Genomic DNA, 17,240 nt, shown 5'->3' with positions numbered 1-17,240 from the left:
AAATACCAAGATGTATGAGAACGTGGGCTGAATCTCTGGCACTAAGCCTGTTTTCCGTTTCACTGTTTCTGTGTAAATTTAATGAAATATATTTATATGAATGTATATTTTTAAGGCAGAGATAGATAGATTCTTGATTAGTATGGGTGTCAGGGGTTATGGGGAGATGGCAGGAAATGGGGTTAGGAGGGAGAGATAGATGATGGGCCGAATGGCCTAATTCTGCTCCAATCACTTATGTCCTTATGAACCCGCAGTTTATAAAAAAATGTGCCCTGCACCTATCCTTTAAACTTTGCCACTCTGCTACCCTTTGTCATTTCCAAGTTGCAAAAAAGATTCACTGCATCCGCTGGTTTTCAATTTCTGACATTATGCTGGAAGATGAATATTAACATAAATGAAAGGAAGTATCAACATTATAGAAAAGGGAAACTGACACACAACTCTAATGCATGTGGATATGCAGAGAATGGAGGATATGGGTTATGTGCACGTACTTAAGTGATGGTTTGGCATCATGTCGGCACAGACACTCTGGGTAAAAGGCCTGTTCTTGCGCTGCACTGTTCTAAGTTCTAGGCTAAAAGTTTGGGAAGATAAGATTGGTATGATCCTGAGCAGATGTATAATAAAAGACTGGTATGATAAGATTGGTATGATCCTAAGTAGGCAGCAATATAAGGATGTTCTGTAAGAAGCTCGATGTTTTGATGTGTTTATGCTTTATTCTTATTTGTTATCTGTATGTTTGTGTTGTCATTTGTGAGCGGAGCACCACGACACATTCCTTGTATATGCACATACTTGGCCAATAAACGTATTCATTCATTCATTCATTACGCTACTTGCTTTTTATTGCCTCATGGAACGTGGACAATGTTGTTACTGATTGTGCATGACAAATTCCCTCAGTGTTGAAGCTGTGAGATAAATATTTGTCTGTTCACGCAGGAGCCTTGTATCCAACCAGCATGAGGATCAATGAGGAGGGGAGGCTGGTGGTAAATTTCAAGACCGAAGTGCGGTTCAGAGGGCAGTTTGTCATGTCACACCCTGGTAAGCAGCAGATTTTGTTGTGACGTTGCAACTCCAGCATTGTCATTAGCAGGTAACCTTAACCTTGTGAGTGCCCGTTATTTGACGACTATTTGCATACCTTGGAACAGGATGGGGGGGAGGGGGAAGGTGGACAGATTATAGGGAAAACGGCGCACGTCCAGGTGTGGCACAGGGAAGGGAGTGGGGAAAATGGGGGGGATTGGTGTATTGGTTAGTTATTTTAAAAAGATGGACAAACAGTGGTGATTTGTTGACTCGTGCATGACCGACTTAAATTGTTAACCTGCCTTTAGGCTTCACATTTCTGTTCTCCTCAGCTGGAGACTGAAGTAATGTGTGTACTGCCTTGTATTCTAGCTACCTCTCTGGCATCAATGGTAATGTCTGCTGATCACCCCGGGCTCACCTTTACACTCAGCCTTGTCCGCAGCGAACCCACCTACAACCGGCCGATGCAGCAGTGGAGTTTCACCTCTGACTTTGCTGTAAGTTCACTACCTAATGGAGGATGGCCTTTGTCGATAGCCTGAACTTGCACACTTGCTGGCTCCCTTGCATTAATCCTCGCTTTGTACCTGTCAGCAACTGGCTATGCCCAATTCGTTACATTTAAATGCTCATCTGTGCATTGAAATCAGCCACTCCATGCAGCCTCTTTGCTTGCTTCTGCAAGGCTCTTGTGCTTCATCCCTCCCTTCACTCTGGCCTTGTTGATCGTAACTGCAGTTACTTAAACCTCACGCGGTTTGTTTCAGGGTACCATCCTTTTCTCCTCTTATGTCAGTGATGTTTCGAATTGGACATGCGACCTGATTTGTTCTGTTTAGTAGCTGGATGATACAAAGCTGGGCGGTAGTGTGAACTGTGAGGAAGATGCTATGAGGTTGCAGGGTGACTTGGACAGGTTGTGTGAGTGGGCGGATGCATGGCAGATGCAGTTTAATGTGGATAAGTGTGAGGTTATCCACTTTGGTGGTGAGAATAGGATGGCAGAGTATTATCTGAATGGTGTCAAGTTAAGAAAAGGGGACGTACAACGAGATCTTAGTGTCCTAATGCATCAGTCACTGAAAGGAAGCATGCAGGTACAGCAGGCAGTGAAGAAAGCCAATGGAATGTTGGCCTTCATAACAAGAGGAGTTGAGTATAGGAGCAAAGAGGTCCTTCTGCAGTTGTACAGGGCCCTAGTGAGACCGCACCTGGAGTACTATGTGCAGTTTTGGTCTCCAAATTTGAGGAAGGATATTCTCGCTATTGAGGGCATGCAGCGTAGGTTTACTAGGTTAATTCCCAGAATGGCGGGACTGTCGTATGTTGAAAGACTGGATCGACTCGGCTTGTATACACTGGAATTTAGAAGGATGAGAGGAGATCTTATCAAAACGTATAAGATTATTAAGGGGTTGGACACGTTAGAGGCAGGAAACATGTTCCCAATGTTAGAGGAGTCCAGAACAAGGGGCCACAGTTTAAGAATAAGGGGTAGGCCATTTAGAACAGAGATGAGGAAAAACTTTTTCAGTCAGAGAGTTGTGGAATTCTCTGCCTCAGAAGGCAGTGGAGGCCAATTCTCTGAATGCATTCAAGAGAGAGCTAGATAGAGCTCTTAAGGATAGCGGAGTCAGGGGGTATGGGGAGAAGGCAGGAATGGGGTACTGATTGAGAATGATCTGCCATGATCACATTGAATGGCGGTGCTGGCTCGAAGGGCCGATTTGCCTCCTCCTGCACCTATTGTCTATTGTCTATCAGGAATTCTTAAATATTGTAAATCTTTCCCAGTAAAAGTTACAAAGTTACAACTCCTGTCAAAAGAAAGGGGTTAAAATTATTTTTAAAAGAACTGCAGATGCTGGAAATTCTGAAATATAAACAGAAACTGCTTGAATCGCTCTGGAAGGTAGCAAGACTTCAGAGATTCAGCAGAAAAATAGATCTTTCAGCCCACCAAGTCCGCGCCGACATGCGATCACCCCCCGTAGGCTAGCACTATCCTACACACGAGGGACAGTTTGCAGTTTCTACCGAAGCCAATTAACCTGCAAACACGTATGTCTTTGGAGTGTGGGTGGAAACCGACGCACCGGGAGAGAAACCCACGCGGTCACAGGGAGAACGTACAAACCCTGTACAGACAGCACCCGTAGTCAGGATCAACTGGGGGAAGTGTGCTGGGCTCTTGGTGGGTCAGTGGCAGGTAGACTCCCTGCCGGAGGAGATGGCAGTTTTTGCGTGGAGCACCACACACCTCCTCTATCTGGGGATCTACCTGAGTCCCACTGAGGGGGCTTGGCAGGCGAATTGGCAGGAGCTAGAGGCGAAGGTCGTCGCCCGTGTGGGGCGCTGGTCAGGCCTCCTTGGTGTGTTATCATATCGGGGTAGGGCTTTGGTCATAAACCAGCTGGTGGCCTCTCTGCTGTGGTACCGGCTGGCCACTCTGGTCCTGTCCTCTCGTTTCATCACCATGATACAGAGGAGGTTAGTTAACTTCTTCTGGGGTGAGAGGAACCACTGGGTCTCTGCTGGGGTTCTGAGTCTCCCGTTGGAGGAGGGCGGTCAGGCGCTGGTCTGCGTCCGCACTCAGGTGGCGGCCCTCCGACTCAGGACCCTGCAGAGGTACGTGTACTCCGAGTGCCCTCCCAGATGGCACTCGCTGGCCACGTACTTTTTCTGCCGGGGGCGCTGCCTCCAAGAGGGATCACGGCTCCCGGTAGCGGGCATGAGTCAGCGCGCTAGGTGGGAGATGCCTGGTTTTTACCGTGATCTCCTGAGAGCCAGGAATTTGGTCACCTTCAGCCAGGGCGCTGCTCCTCAGGGGGAGTGGGGTGCTGTGGTTGTGAGGGGGGCCGGTCCTCACCCTGTCACGGTGGGTGTCGAGGAGAGGCGTGTGCATGGAGCGATTCCGACCGGGCTTACCCCCGCTCCGTCGGAATTGCTCATCGGGCCCACGGCCCGGGTCCCTTCCCGAGAGCCGGCCCCACGCAATATGAGCCGCCTTTCCCAGATGCCCAGCGTGCCGTTCCGTGACGCGGAGAGGCGCGTCTTGTACAGGCTGCTCCTGCACACTCTCCACTTCCTTGCTCTCGTCTTCCGTCGGGACACGCCCTGGCGGTCCGTGTTACCACCTGACGGCGGGAGCGGTCCCCAGTGAAGGTCTCTCTATAAGGGGGTCCTCCCGCTTTACATCGGGGACCTGGGGTGGAGAGTGTTGCATAAGGCTATAGCCTGTAACAGGTATTTGAGCCGGTTCACGGTCTCGTCTGCCGCCTGTCGCTTCTGCGGCGAGGAGGAGACCGTGTACCATTTGTATACAGAGTGAGTGAGGTTACAGCCCCTGTTCCAGTATCTGAAGGGGCTGCTCCTCAAGTTCTGGCTCAATTTTAGCCCTACGCTTTTAATTTTTGGGCACCCGGTACAGAGGGGGGAGGGTCAGGAGGGAGGAGGGGGTCTCCCTGTCGGTCTGCTCCTGGGCCTGGTCAAGATGGCCATCCGCGGGTCCAGGCAGCGGGCAGCCGACGGCCTCACAGAAGTCGGCTGCCTACCCCTGTTCCGGGCTTACGTCCGTGCCCGCGTGTCCCTGGAGAGGGAACACGTACACGCGGTGTCCACGGGGACTCTGGAGGCCTTCCGTGAACGCTGGTTGCGGCGGGGGGTTGAATGTATTGTTGACAGAGATGGCGGGATTTTAATGTGATAATTGTTTAATTTGTAAACTGCCGATACAGGCGGCTTTTGTTTGATCACATTTTGCTTAGTATGGTTGTATGTTTTCCATTAGAATAAAACTTTTATATCAAAAAAAAAAAAAAAAAAAAAAGTAGTCAGGATCGAAACCGAGTCTCTGGCGCTATGTAAGGCAGCAACCTTACCGCTGCACCACTGAGCCGGCCATAAAGAGAAATAATTAACATTTGAGATTGGAAACTCTTCACCGGAGCTGGGGGAAAAAAAAGGAGACACCAAGAACCGCAGATGCTGGTTTATATATTAAAAAAAGCAAGTAAACATGAATAGGTGACAAACCAGAGAGCAGTGCTGAACTACTATCTGCCTCAATGGTGCCCCTTGGACTATCCTTGATCGGACTTTTGCTGACTTTACCTTGCACTGAACGTTATCATGTATCTATACACTGTAAATGGCTCGATTGTAATCATGTTCTGTCTTTCCGCTTCATCTTTGGCCTTTGTCCTCCCGCGTGCCAGTGAAACCCCCCCTCACCTGAATCTATCTGTCACTTGCCAGGCTTTGTCCACCCCCAACTCTCTTCTCCAGCTTTCTCCCCCCAATACAATCATTCCAACAAAGTGTCATGACCTGAAACATCGTCAGTCCATTTCCTTCCAAGGATTGCTCCATATTTGCTTATATTGCTCATTTTTGCTGTATTTTGTTCAATTCGTTCAGCAACTTTTTCAGTCAGAGAGTTGTGAATCTGTGGAATTCTCTGCCTCAGAAGGCAGTGGAGGCCAATTCTCTGAATGCATTCAAGAGAGAGCTGGATAGAGCTCTTAAGGATAGCGGAGTCAGGGGGTATGGGGAGAAGGCAGGAACGGGGTACTGATTGAGAATGATCAGCCATGATCACATTGAATGGCGGTGCTGGCTCGAAGGGCCGAATGGCCTCCTCCTGCACCTATTGTCTATTGCCTATTGATTCTTCAGACTATTCCTTCCTGCATGATTTTTCTTTTTCTTAAATGATTCTAATGTATTTGTTTCCCGTTCTATAATAAAACACAAACATGAGTTGCAGCCGCCGTGATCGTTTATACTTCTAAATCAACTTGCGTATTTGGACCAGTCCAAAACACCATTTGTTGTCGGCAGTAGTGCACAATTTTTCTCATCTATCTTTAATTCTTTTGGTTGGGATTTCTTCCAGGTGCGGGATTATTCGGGTACATATACCGTGAAGCTTATCCCGTGCAGTACAACACCCAACCAGGAGTACAGTCTGCCCATTGTCTGCAATCCACGGGAACCCATTACATTCGATCTGGATATTCGATTCCAGCAGGTGTGGTCAAAAACTTGTAGACTTTGTTTGTGGCTTCTTTTACGCTGAACGGTTTGCAGAACAATAACATAAATCATAATGCCTTATTATTATGGTTAACGTAATTAAAACATAATGTAACCATGATACCACCCCCTCACTTTGCTTCATTGCTCCATTCTTTGTGTGAAGGTGAGTGACCCAGTGGCTGCGGAGTTTAGCCTGAATACCCAAATGGTCCTCCTGTCCAAGAGAGAGATTTGGCTATCTGATGGCTCAATGGGATTTGGAGAAGGAACGGATGTGGCATTTCCAGAAGGTTTGTTGGCATTTGCAATGTATTTCTAACATCACATAGTGATACCTCCTTGATACATGCACTCGTATACAGTTAACAATGAAGGCACGCTTCTGTGTTTGTTTCTGATTGTGTGTATGGGGCACAATGAAGCCCATTATATCTCTCCATTTGACAAAGATCTATTTGCCCAAATCCCACTTGCCAGGTCCCGGTCAAAGCCAAGCCTAGTGAGACCGCACCTGGAGTACTGTGTGCAGTTTTGGTCTCCAAATTTGAGGAAGGATATTCTTGCTATTGAGGGCGTGCAGCGTAGGTTTACTAGGTTAATTCCCGGATTGGCGGGACTGTTGAAAGACTGGAGCGACTAGGCTTGTATACACTGGAATTTAGAAGGATGAGAGAGGATCTTATCGAAACATATAAGATTATTAAGGGGTTGGACACGTTAGAGGCAGGAAACATGTTTCCCAATGTTGGGGGAGTCCAGAACAAGGGGCCACAGTTTAAGAATAAGGGGTAGGCCATTTAGAACTGAGATGAGGAAAACCTTTTTCGGTCAGAGAGTTGTGAATCTGTGGAATTCTCTGCCTCAGAAGGCAGTGGAGGCCAATTCTCTGAATGCATTCAATAGAGAGCTAGATAGAGCTCTTAAGGATAGCGGAGTCAGGGGGTATGGGGAGAAGGTACGGGAGGTACGAGAGGTATGAATGGGATTAGATAGTATTTTTTCCTCAGGGTGGAAATGTCAAATACAAGAGAGCATAGCTCTGAGGTGAGAGGGTGAAAATTTGGTGGAGATTTATGAGGCTTCTTTTTTTTTTTGCAGAGAGAGTGGTAGTGGTAGTGGAACATAGAACATAGTGGAACATAGTGCCAGAGAAAGTGGAGGAAGCAGATGCGATAGCAACCTTTAAGAAGCCTTCAGTTAGGCACGTGAACAGGCAAGGAATGGCGTGATGAAGACCATGTACAGTTGGGCTTGGTTAAAATTGGCATTGTTGCCAGTGACATCTTAGACTGCAGGGCTTGATCTGTATTGTACTGCTCTATGTAAGAATTAAGTATACTTAGACCACAGCAAAAAACACTTGCCACCTTCAGCCATGTTCTGTTATTCTCATCTATCACAATTCTCTTTGGTGGGATCTTAATTAGCACTGGGATTTTGCTCAGGTCCGGATTTATTCATGCACATATACTGTGAAGCTTACCCCATGCACTTCAGCATCCAACTAGGAGTACAATCTGGAAACCTAAAGGACCACAGGAACCCACACCTCTGGAATCGGATACCCTTGCATCCAGAGAATGGTCACGCTGAGAGCCCTCCCATTCCCGATGGTCTTGACATCCAAGACTCAGGCCTCAATTATCCAAGGCCATGAGCCACCCCCTCTCCATTAGCCCAAAGAATTCTCCACTATACCACCCTCTCCCATCTTCATAAGTTCTAGGAGCAGAATTAGGCCATTCGGCCCATCAAGTCTACTCCGCCATTCAATCGTGGCTGATCTCTTTCCTGCTCAACCATCTCCATGGCCCCTTTTATTATGTGACTTAACATTCTTCTAACCAACCCCACATTCTTCCCAGCCACTAATTGGTACCACTAATTACCCCCCCCCGCCCCCCGTTTTGGCTCCACATCCACCGCTGCCACGAGGCTGGGCTGCCCACACCGCCATCCCCGTTGCTTCGATGCCATACCGACTGCCGCCACCGCCGGCACATACACCTGGTTTGGCCGCTGCTAGGCCATGCCTGCCGCTCCACCACAAAGCCTTGCCTGCACTCTGGTCACTCATAGAAACATAGAAAATAGGTGCAGGAGTAGGCCATTCGGCCCTTCGAGCCAGCACCGCCATTCAATGTGATCATGGCTGATCATCCAACTCATTATCCCGTACCTGCCTTCTCTCCATACCCCCTGATCCTTTTAGCCACAAGGGCCACATCTAACTCCCTCTTAAATATAGCCAATGAACTGGCCTCAACTACCTTCTGTGGCAGAGAATTCCACAGACTCACCACTCTCTGTGTGAAAAAATGTTTTCTCATCTCGGTCCTAAAAGACTTCCCCCTTATCCTTTAGCTGTGACCCCTGGTTCTGGACTTCCCCAATATCGGGAACAATCTTCCCGCATCTTGCCTCTCCAACCCCTTAAGAATTTAATATGTTTCTATAAGATCCCCCCTCAGTCTTCTAAATTCCAGCGAGTATAAGCCTAGTCTATCCAGTCTTTCTTCATATGAAAGTCCTGCCATCCCAGGGATCAATCTGGTGAACCTTCTCTCTACTCCCTCTAAGGCTAGAATATCTTTCCTCAGATTAGGAGACCAAAACTGCACACAATACTCCAGGTGCGGTCTCACCAAGGCCCTGTACAACTGCAGCAGAACCTCCCTGCTCCTATACTCAAATCCTCTTGCTATGAATGCTAACATACCATTCGCTTTCTTCACTGCCTGCTGCACCTGCACGCTTGCTTTCAATGACTGGTGCACCATGACACCCAGGTTACGTTGCATCTCCCCTTTTCCTAATTGGCCACCATTCAGGTAATACTCTGCTTTCCTGTTCTTGCCGCCAAAGTGGATAACCTCACATTTATCCACATTATATTGCATCTGCCATGCATTTGCCCACTCGCCTAATCTATCCAAGTCACTCTGCAGCCTCCTAGCATCCTCCTCGCAGCTAACACTGCCACCCAGCTTCATGTCATCCGCAAACTTAGAGATGTTGCATTCAATTCCCTTGTCCAAATCATTAATATATATTGTAAATAACTGAGGTCCCAGTACTGAGCCTTGCGGTACCCCACTAGTCACTGCCTGCCATTCCGAAAAGGACCCGTTTATTCCTACTCTTTGCTTCCTGTCCGCCAACCAATTCTCTAACCACCTCAACACTGACCCCCCAATACTGTGTGCTTTAAGTTTGTACACCAATCTCCTATGTGGGACCATGTCGAAGGCCTTCTGAAAGTCCAGATATAACACATCGACTGGTTCTCCCTTATCCACTCTACTAGTTACATCCTCGAAAAATTCTATAAGATTCGTCAGACATGATTTGCCTTTCATAAATCCATGCTGACTTTGTCCGATGATTTCACCACTTTCCAAATGTGATGCTATCACATCTTTAATAACTGACTCTAGCATTTTCCCCTCTACCGATGTTAGACTAACTGGTCTATAATTCCCCGTTTTCTCTCTCCCTCCCTTTTTGAAAAGTGGGGTTACATTAGCTACCCTCCAATCCTCAGGAACTACTCCAGAATCTAAAGAGTTTTGAAAAATTATCACTAATGCATCCACTATTTCTGGGGCTACTTCCTTAAGCACTCTGGGATGCAGCCTATCTGGCCTTGGGGATTTATCTGCCTTTAATCCATTTAATTTACCTAACACCACTTCCCGACTAACCTGGATTACCCTCAGCTCCTCCATCTCATTAGACCCCCGGTCCCCTGCTATTTCCGGCAGATTGAAAACAGAACCAAAGTAGTTGTTCAATTGGTCTGCCAACTCCTTGTTCCCTATGATCAATTCACCTGTTTCCGACTGCAAGGGACCTACATTTGTCTTAACTAGTCTTTTTCTCTTCACATATCTATAAAAGCTTTTGCAGTCAGTTTTTACGTCCCCTGCCAGTTTTCTTTCATAATCTATTTTCCCTTTCCTAATTAAGCCCTTTGTCCTCCTCTGCTGGACTCTGTTTCTACTACTTGTACTCGGTAACCCCTTACTTGGTTATAGTGGACAATCGGAAATAACGGACACCATCCACCCCCCCGGTGTGTTATAATGAGGGTTTACTTTATCTATAAATAGTGGAACGTCTTATGTATTAATTCTGTTATCTCGTGAGAGTTGTAAAATCATGAGAGGAATAGATCGGGTAGATGCAGATACTTGCCCAGAGTAGGTGAATCAAGGATCAAGGCCCAGAGGACATAGGTTTAAGGTGAAGAGGAAAAGATTTAATAAGAATCTGAGGGGTAACATTTTCGCACAAAGTGTGGTGGGTGTATGGAACGAGCTGCCAGAGGAGGTAGATGAGGCAGAGATTATCCCAATGTTTAAGAACAGTTACATGGATAGGACAGGTTTGGAGGGATATGGACCAAACGCGGGCAGGTGGGATTAGTGTAGCTGGGACATGTTGGCCGGTGTAGGCAAGTTGGGCCGAAGGGCCTGTTTCCACACTGTATCACTCTATGATCCCATTAACTCAATTTCCCTGGTCTCTGGGCCCATCTCTCTGCCTGATTAGTGAGTGTACCTGAATCAGACTGTTCACATTCTTGGCATGACTTTTGGCTCTCGGCTGGAGTTCTATACATAGGGCTCGAGGACTTCCTTAGGCCCACATCAACAGATCTTCTGTTTTCACCCGAATATATCTTTTATCCTTTCTCTCCAGGGTCTGTCATCTATGGTCGTGTCATGGTGGACCCAGTGCAGAACCTGGGAGACTCTTTCGTCTGCAACATTGAGAAGGTTTTCCTATGCACTGGTTCGGATGGTTACGTTCCCAAATACAATCCGACAAATAACGAATTTGGTTGTCTGGCCGACTCGTCGTCTCTGCTGTACAGGTTCAAGATTCTGGTATGCTGGCTGTTGGGAAGAAGAATGCTCCAAGTTGACTATTCGCAGCTTGGACAAACATTAACACAAAGTCTTCTATTTTTTTTTGGCTCAGGATAAAGCCCAGCCCGAGTCCCAAGCCCCAGTGTTTGGTAATGTTCTCTTTGACGCTCGGCTGGCTGTTGACGTGCCAGATGCAATCCCACTTGTGAAGGAGCCAGGGTCCGACGGTTTCAGCCTTGCTTCAGCTCCACTCTTCCAGGTGAGTGAGCGACGTTGGCAATAGACAATAGACAATAGGTGCAGGAGTAGGCCATTCTGCCCTTCGAGCCAGCACCGCCATTCAATGTGATCATGGCTGATCATTCTCAATCAGTACCCCGTTCCTGCCTTCTCCCCGTACCCCCTGACTCCGCTATCCTTAAGAGCTCTATCCAGCTCTCTCTTGAATGCATTCAGAGAATTGGCCTCCACTGCCTTCTGAGGCAGAGAATTCCACAGATTCACAACTCTCTGACTAAAAAAGTTTTTCCTCATCTCTGTTCTAAATGGCCTACCCCTTATTCTTAAACTGTGGCCCCTGGTTCTGGACTCCTCCAACATTGGGAACATGTTTCCAACCCCTTAATAATCTTATGCGTTTCGATAAGATCCCCTCTCATCCTTCTAAATTCCAGTGTATCCAAACCTAGTCGCTCCAGTCTTTCAACATATGACAGTCCCGCCATTCCGGGAATTAACCTAGTAAACCTACGCTGCACGCCCTCAATAGCAAGAATATCCTTCCTCAAATTTGGGGACCAAAACTGCACACAGTACTCCAGGTGCGGTCTCACTAGGGCCCTGTACAACTGCAGAAGGACCTCTTTGCTCCTTTACTCAACTCCTCTTGTGCTTCTGGCAGACTTGTGCTTCTGGCAGACTTAGCTCCACCAGTCAGTAATTTGTCACGGTTGCCATAGCTTTGGAGTGATGCAGTATGTTGTGAGTAATGAACTGCTGGGCAATGACACGGCGCGTTAAAAATGTTCTCCTATTACAATACAATACAATACAATATATCTTTATTGTCATTGTACAGGGGTACAACGAGATTGGGAATGCGCCTCCCATACGATGCAATAATTTAATTAGCTAGTCGGTATTAATTTAAACAACACAATGAAACAAATTGTAACAGTTTTAAAACGGAATAAAGTGCAAGTAGATCTGTGCTGGATCACTGTGCGATGTGACCATCCGGCTCAGCAGGACCGGTTCATAGCAGCTATGGCCCTGGGGATGAAGCTGTTCCTGAGTCTGGAGGTGCGGGCGTAGAAGGCCTTGTATCGTCTGCCCGATGGTAGAAGTTCGAACAGACTGTTGCAGGGGTGTGAAGAGTCTTTGTGGATGCTGGTGGCTTTTCTGAGGCATCGTGTGTTGTAGATGCCCTCCAAGGCTGGTAGCTGTGTTCCGATGGTCCTCTGAGCTCTATGGACTACCCGCTGAAGAGCTTTCCTCTCTGCCTCCGTGCAGCTGAGGTACCACACAGGGATGCCATGTGTTAGGATGCTCTCTATGGTGCAGTGGTAGAATGTCGTCAGCAGCTGTTGCGGTAGACCAGATTTCTTCAGTGTTCTTAGGTAGAACAGTCATTGCTGTGCCTTCCTGACCAGCGCAGCAGTGTTATTGGACCATGTGAGGTCCTCCGAAATGTGAGTGCCCAGAAACTTGAAGCTGGACACTCCACACTGTCCTCGTTGATAAAGATTGGGGCGTATTCCCCGTTGTGTGATCTACGGAAGTTGATGATTAGCTCCTTGGTCTTGGTGGTATTTAGGGACAGGTTGTTATCAGAGCACCAGTCCACCAGGTTCTGCACCTCCGCTCTGTATTTAGTTTCATCGCCGTTGGTGATCAGCCCGATCACCGTTGTGTCGTCTGCAAACTTGACAATGGTGTTGGTGTCGAATGCAGGAACACAGTCGTGTGTGAAGAGGGAGTAGAGCATGGGGCTCAGAACACAGCCCTGTGGTGTGCTGGTACTCAGGGTGATAGCTTTGGAGCGTGCTTGTTTGTTGTCTGCATGCTTGTTGCTAGAGAATCTCAAACAGTCATGACATCAACAACATATGTATATCAACATATTCTCTACCTACAGAAGGCTGTGGAGGCAAATTCAGTGGATACAATTTCAAGCAGAGATAGATAGATTCTTGATTAGTACGGGTGTCAGGAGTTATGAGGAGAAGGCAGGAGAATGGGGATAGGAGGGAGAGATAGATCAGCCATGTTTGAATGGCGGAGTAGACTTGATGGGCCGAATGGCCAAATTCAACTCCTATCACTTCTGAGCTTACGATGAAATAGCCAGTATCACCACTAATTAGAGGGAGCTGAAAAATTACACATGGGTGGTAAAATGTATTTGCCTGCAAGTGTATTTGCGCAATGCTGTTTTTCCATGATAATCTACTTTTCTACAAGTGAAATATGATGCCAACCATTCCTAGATTGTGTTGGATAACTGGGAAATCATACCAGCCAACTCCTATCATGAGAAAAAGGCACTAAGGGCTGGAGTAACTCAACGGGTCAGGCAGCATACCTGGAGAACATGGACAGGTGATATTTTGGATCGGGTCCTTTCTTCACGTCAGAGCTCTTGAAGAAGAGTCCCAACCACGCTAACCTGCTAAGTTGCTCCAGCAATTGTGCCTGTTTTTCGTAATTCAGCATCTGCAGTTCCTTATTTCTACCTCCTATCAGGAATCAAATATAATGTCTGCACTTGACAATGCACTGGCTAGCATGCAACAAAAACCTTTCACTGTAGCTCGGTACAAGTGACAATAAACTAATCTAATCGAACTAATTAATATTGGAGTTTTTTATTTATTGAACATTTTTTTTGTTTGTTTATTATGTTATTTATTTATGTCTATAGACCTGTTATGCTGCTGCAGGAAAGGATTTCATTGTTTCATTTTGGTATATATGATAATTAAACATATTTAACTCTCTTGACTTTTTAACAAGAACATACATATCATGAACTCTTGCATCTCACTTTTAAAAACCTCCCACTTGCCAGGTGGACCTTTGCCCACAAACAATAGACAATAGACAATAGGTGCAGGAGGAGGCCATTCGGCCCTTCGAGCCAGCACCGCCATTCAATGTGATCATGGCTGATTATTCTCAATCTGTACCCCGTTCCTGCCTTCTCCCCGTACCCCCTGACTCCACTATCCTTAAGAGCTCTATCTAGCTCTCTCTTGAATGCATTCAGAGAATTGGCCTCCACTGCCTTCTGAGGCAGAGAATTCCACAGATTCACAACTCTCTGACTGAAAAAGTTTTTCCTCATCTCTGTTCGAAATGGCCGACCCCTTATTCTCAAACTGTGGCCCCTGGTTCTGGATCAATCTACTCCAGCTTACTTTCGCAAGCTCTTGCTTAATACCATCAAAATTAGCCTTACTCTTTTAACTTGTCGACTAGTTTTGAACTTTTCCATGACTATTTTTAACTTTTGAACTTTTCCATGACTAATTTGGGCAGCACGGTGGCACAGCAGTTGAGTTGCTGCCTTACAGCGCTTACAGCGCCAGAGACCAGGGTTCGATCCTGCCTCCGGGTACTTGTCCGTACGGAGTTTGTGCATTCTCCTCGTGACCACGTGGGTTTTTTCCCAAATCTTCGGTTTCCTCCCACACTCCAAAGACGTACATGTTGTAGGTTCATTGGCTTGGTACAAAAGTAAAAATTGTCCCTAGTGTGTGTAAGGTAGTGTTTGTGTGCGGGTATCACTGGTCGGTGTGGACTTGGTGGGCCGAAGGGCCTGTTTCCGCACTGTATCTCTAAGCTAAACTAAACTAAAAAGAGCTGTGGTCACAGGTCCCAAAGTGCTCCCCACTGACACCTCAGTCACTTTTTCCGCTCTGGTTCTCAAGACTAGATCCTGTTTTGTCTGTTCCTCAATGGGTTCCTCTCTACATTGACTGAAGGGACTTTGATTTTAGATTTAGATTTAGCGATACAGCGCGGAAACAGGCCCTTCGGCCCACCGAGTCCCCACCGCCCAGTGATCCCCGCACATTACCACTATCCTGCACACACTAGGGACAATTTTTACATATTACCCAGTCAATTAACCTACATACCTGTACGTCTTTTGGAGTGTGGGAGGAAACCGAAGATCTCGGAGAAAACCCATGCAGGTCACGGGGAGAACGTACAAACTCCGTACAGACGGCGCCCGTAGTCAGGATCGAACCTGAGTCTCCGGCGCTGCATTCGCTGTAAGGCAGCAACTCTACCACTGCGCCACCGTGCCACTGTGCTGAACACACTTGACAAATTCCACACCATATAAGCTCTTCGCGCGCAGTTGATGATACAAAGGGAGTTTTACTCAAACAAGCTGCTCTTTTCTTATCCTCTTTCAGGTGACCACAGGCCGCGAGTGGTACATCCACGTTATTTACACAGTCCGCTCCAGGGAGAATTCCAACAGGGGAATTGGGAAGAGAAGCCTGGAATATCTGCACCACTCACTGACCTCCCCAGGAAACGCCACTGGCAAGCTGGGATTTAGCCGCCACCGCCGATCAGCACCAGCAGGGGCGCCTGATGCTGCTCAGGACATTGGTATGGAGAACAGCAGGGGCACCAACATCCAGCACATAGCACTGGACCGTACCGACAAAATTATCATCAGCCAGAGGGACTACCTGCCCAGCAGTGAGCAGCATCCGAAGCCACGTCCGCTCGCTGTCGACAGGGAGTCTGAAGTTAGCATCCTCCCTGTGGTAGGGGGAGCAGGGGGGCTGCTTCTCTTAGTCTGCGTGGCCACCGTAGTCATCCTACTTCTGAAGCACAAGAGCTCCCGCACCGGTAGCAAGCAGTCATCAAACAGGAGACGTGCTGGCAGCAACGAGACAGTGACAACGGGCCAAAGCTGCAACAGCGACAGCTCGGAGGTCTAACAATAGACAATAGACAATAGGTGCAGGAGGAGGCCATTCGGCCCTTCGAGCCAGCACCCCATTCAATGTGATCATGGCTGATCATTCTCATTCAGTACCCCATTCCTGCCTTCTCCCCATACCCCCTGATTCCGCTATCCTTAAGAGCTCTATCTAGCTCTCTCTAATAGTGCCTGTCGCGAGCGAGCTGTCACCACAACTGTGCCTTGTACGTGGACTGGTTTAAGAAGAGAGAATCTCAGTGCCTTTATCCTTCAGTGCCTTGCCTCACCTTATGAATACTTGAAGCGACTAAAGAAAATAACGACATTTTTCTTGCTTACCATTTTGAGCTTGAGGATGGAGAACTGTAAAACTCTTGTCGAGGTACGTGTGGCAAATGCACGTGGCAAGGGCTAAATGGGCAAGCTTTAATACTGAACACGTTATTTATGTTTGAAAAGTAGCAACCTCTTTAGAGTGTGTGGCACTGTGAGATTGTACCCTCTGATGCTTTATATACATTGGTGTTGGTTGAAGCAAATGGTGCCCACTGTGGTGACTTGTGTGCCTATTGTCATTGAATTGATGCTTTTAACTTCAAGGCAACATCAGCTTATATGCTCTTCTGAAGGGATTTTTTTTTAATGATTTCAGTTTCCTTTTAGTTCTTAATACAACTGTATGGTTATTAAAATACAACACTCGTATTACTTGTACAGCTTCTTAGCTAGTTTTGTCCTTGGCTTTGTTAGATTATTGTTATTAATATCTTTAATTGGGTTGGCAATAAATACTTAAGGCGTTATTTTGTCGTAAACTGGAGGAATAAAGAGAAGAGGCAGAATATTGGAAAATCATAATCTGCAGGAAATTGAACAGGTATTCTGTTAGGTTTAGGTGGTCACAATATGAAAGTACTGTGTATGAACATTACTAGAATCTATTTTTGTAATATCACATGCCTCCTAATGCAGTGCCTACGTAAAGCAAAACAAAGGGAATTATATTATAACAATATGCATTTTCCTTTTTACCAGGCTACTACTTTACATTTCCACTATATCACCTTTACATCGCCACCATATCACCTTCTAACCCCATCAATCCATCTTCTCATGCGCATCCAAACACTTCCTCAGTTCTTTATCTTTCCATTATGAATTACTTTCACCAGATCCCTCAGTCATTTTTCTCTTAATCTTAACTACCTATCTTGCAACAAATCTCTCATCCTACTTTATCATTCAAAATATATCCCGGATCCATTGATAGTGCTAACTTTAGTGGCCTTTCCCTATTTTCTATTGTCAACTTTTTAAGTTTGCCT

General features: G+C 46.7%; 1 protein-coding gene across 1 annotated transcript in view; it reads left to right on the top strand.

The window, feature by feature from the left end:
• Positions 1-16,563, top strand: part of frem3 (Fras1 related extracellular matrix 3) — a 137,959-nt gene extending 121,396 nt beyond the window's left edge. Inside the window, exons 20-26 of the mRNA XM_078399117.1 lie at positions 955-1,059; positions 1,420-1,547; positions 5,948-6,082; positions 6,254-6,380; positions 10,795-10,982; positions 11,077-11,223; positions 15,392-16,563. Of these exons, the coding sequence (XP_078255243.1) occupies positions 955-1,059; positions 1,420-1,547; positions 5,948-6,082; positions 6,254-6,380; positions 10,795-10,982; positions 11,077-11,223; positions 15,392-15,931 (1,370 nt within the window). The 3' untranslated portion in view covers positions 15,932-16,563. The remainder of the gene's footprint in view (positions 1-954; positions 1,060-1,419; positions 1,548-5,947; positions 6,083-6,253; positions 6,381-10,794; positions 10,983-11,076; positions 11,224-15,391) is intronic.
• Positions 16,564-17,240: the final 677 nt, after the last annotated feature.

The sequence above is a fragment of the Rhinoraja longicauda genome, chromosome 1 (genome assembly GCF_053455715.1).
Source record: "Rhinoraja longicauda isolate Sanriku21f chromosome 1, sRhiLon1.1, whole genome shotgun sequence".
Taxonomy (NCBI): Eukaryota; Metazoa; Chordata; class Chondrichthyes; order Rajiformes; family Arhynchobatidae; genus Rhinoraja; species Rhinoraja longicauda.
Note: the sequence above shows the minus strand (reverse complement) of the source record. Positions and strands in the feature narration are given on the sequence as shown.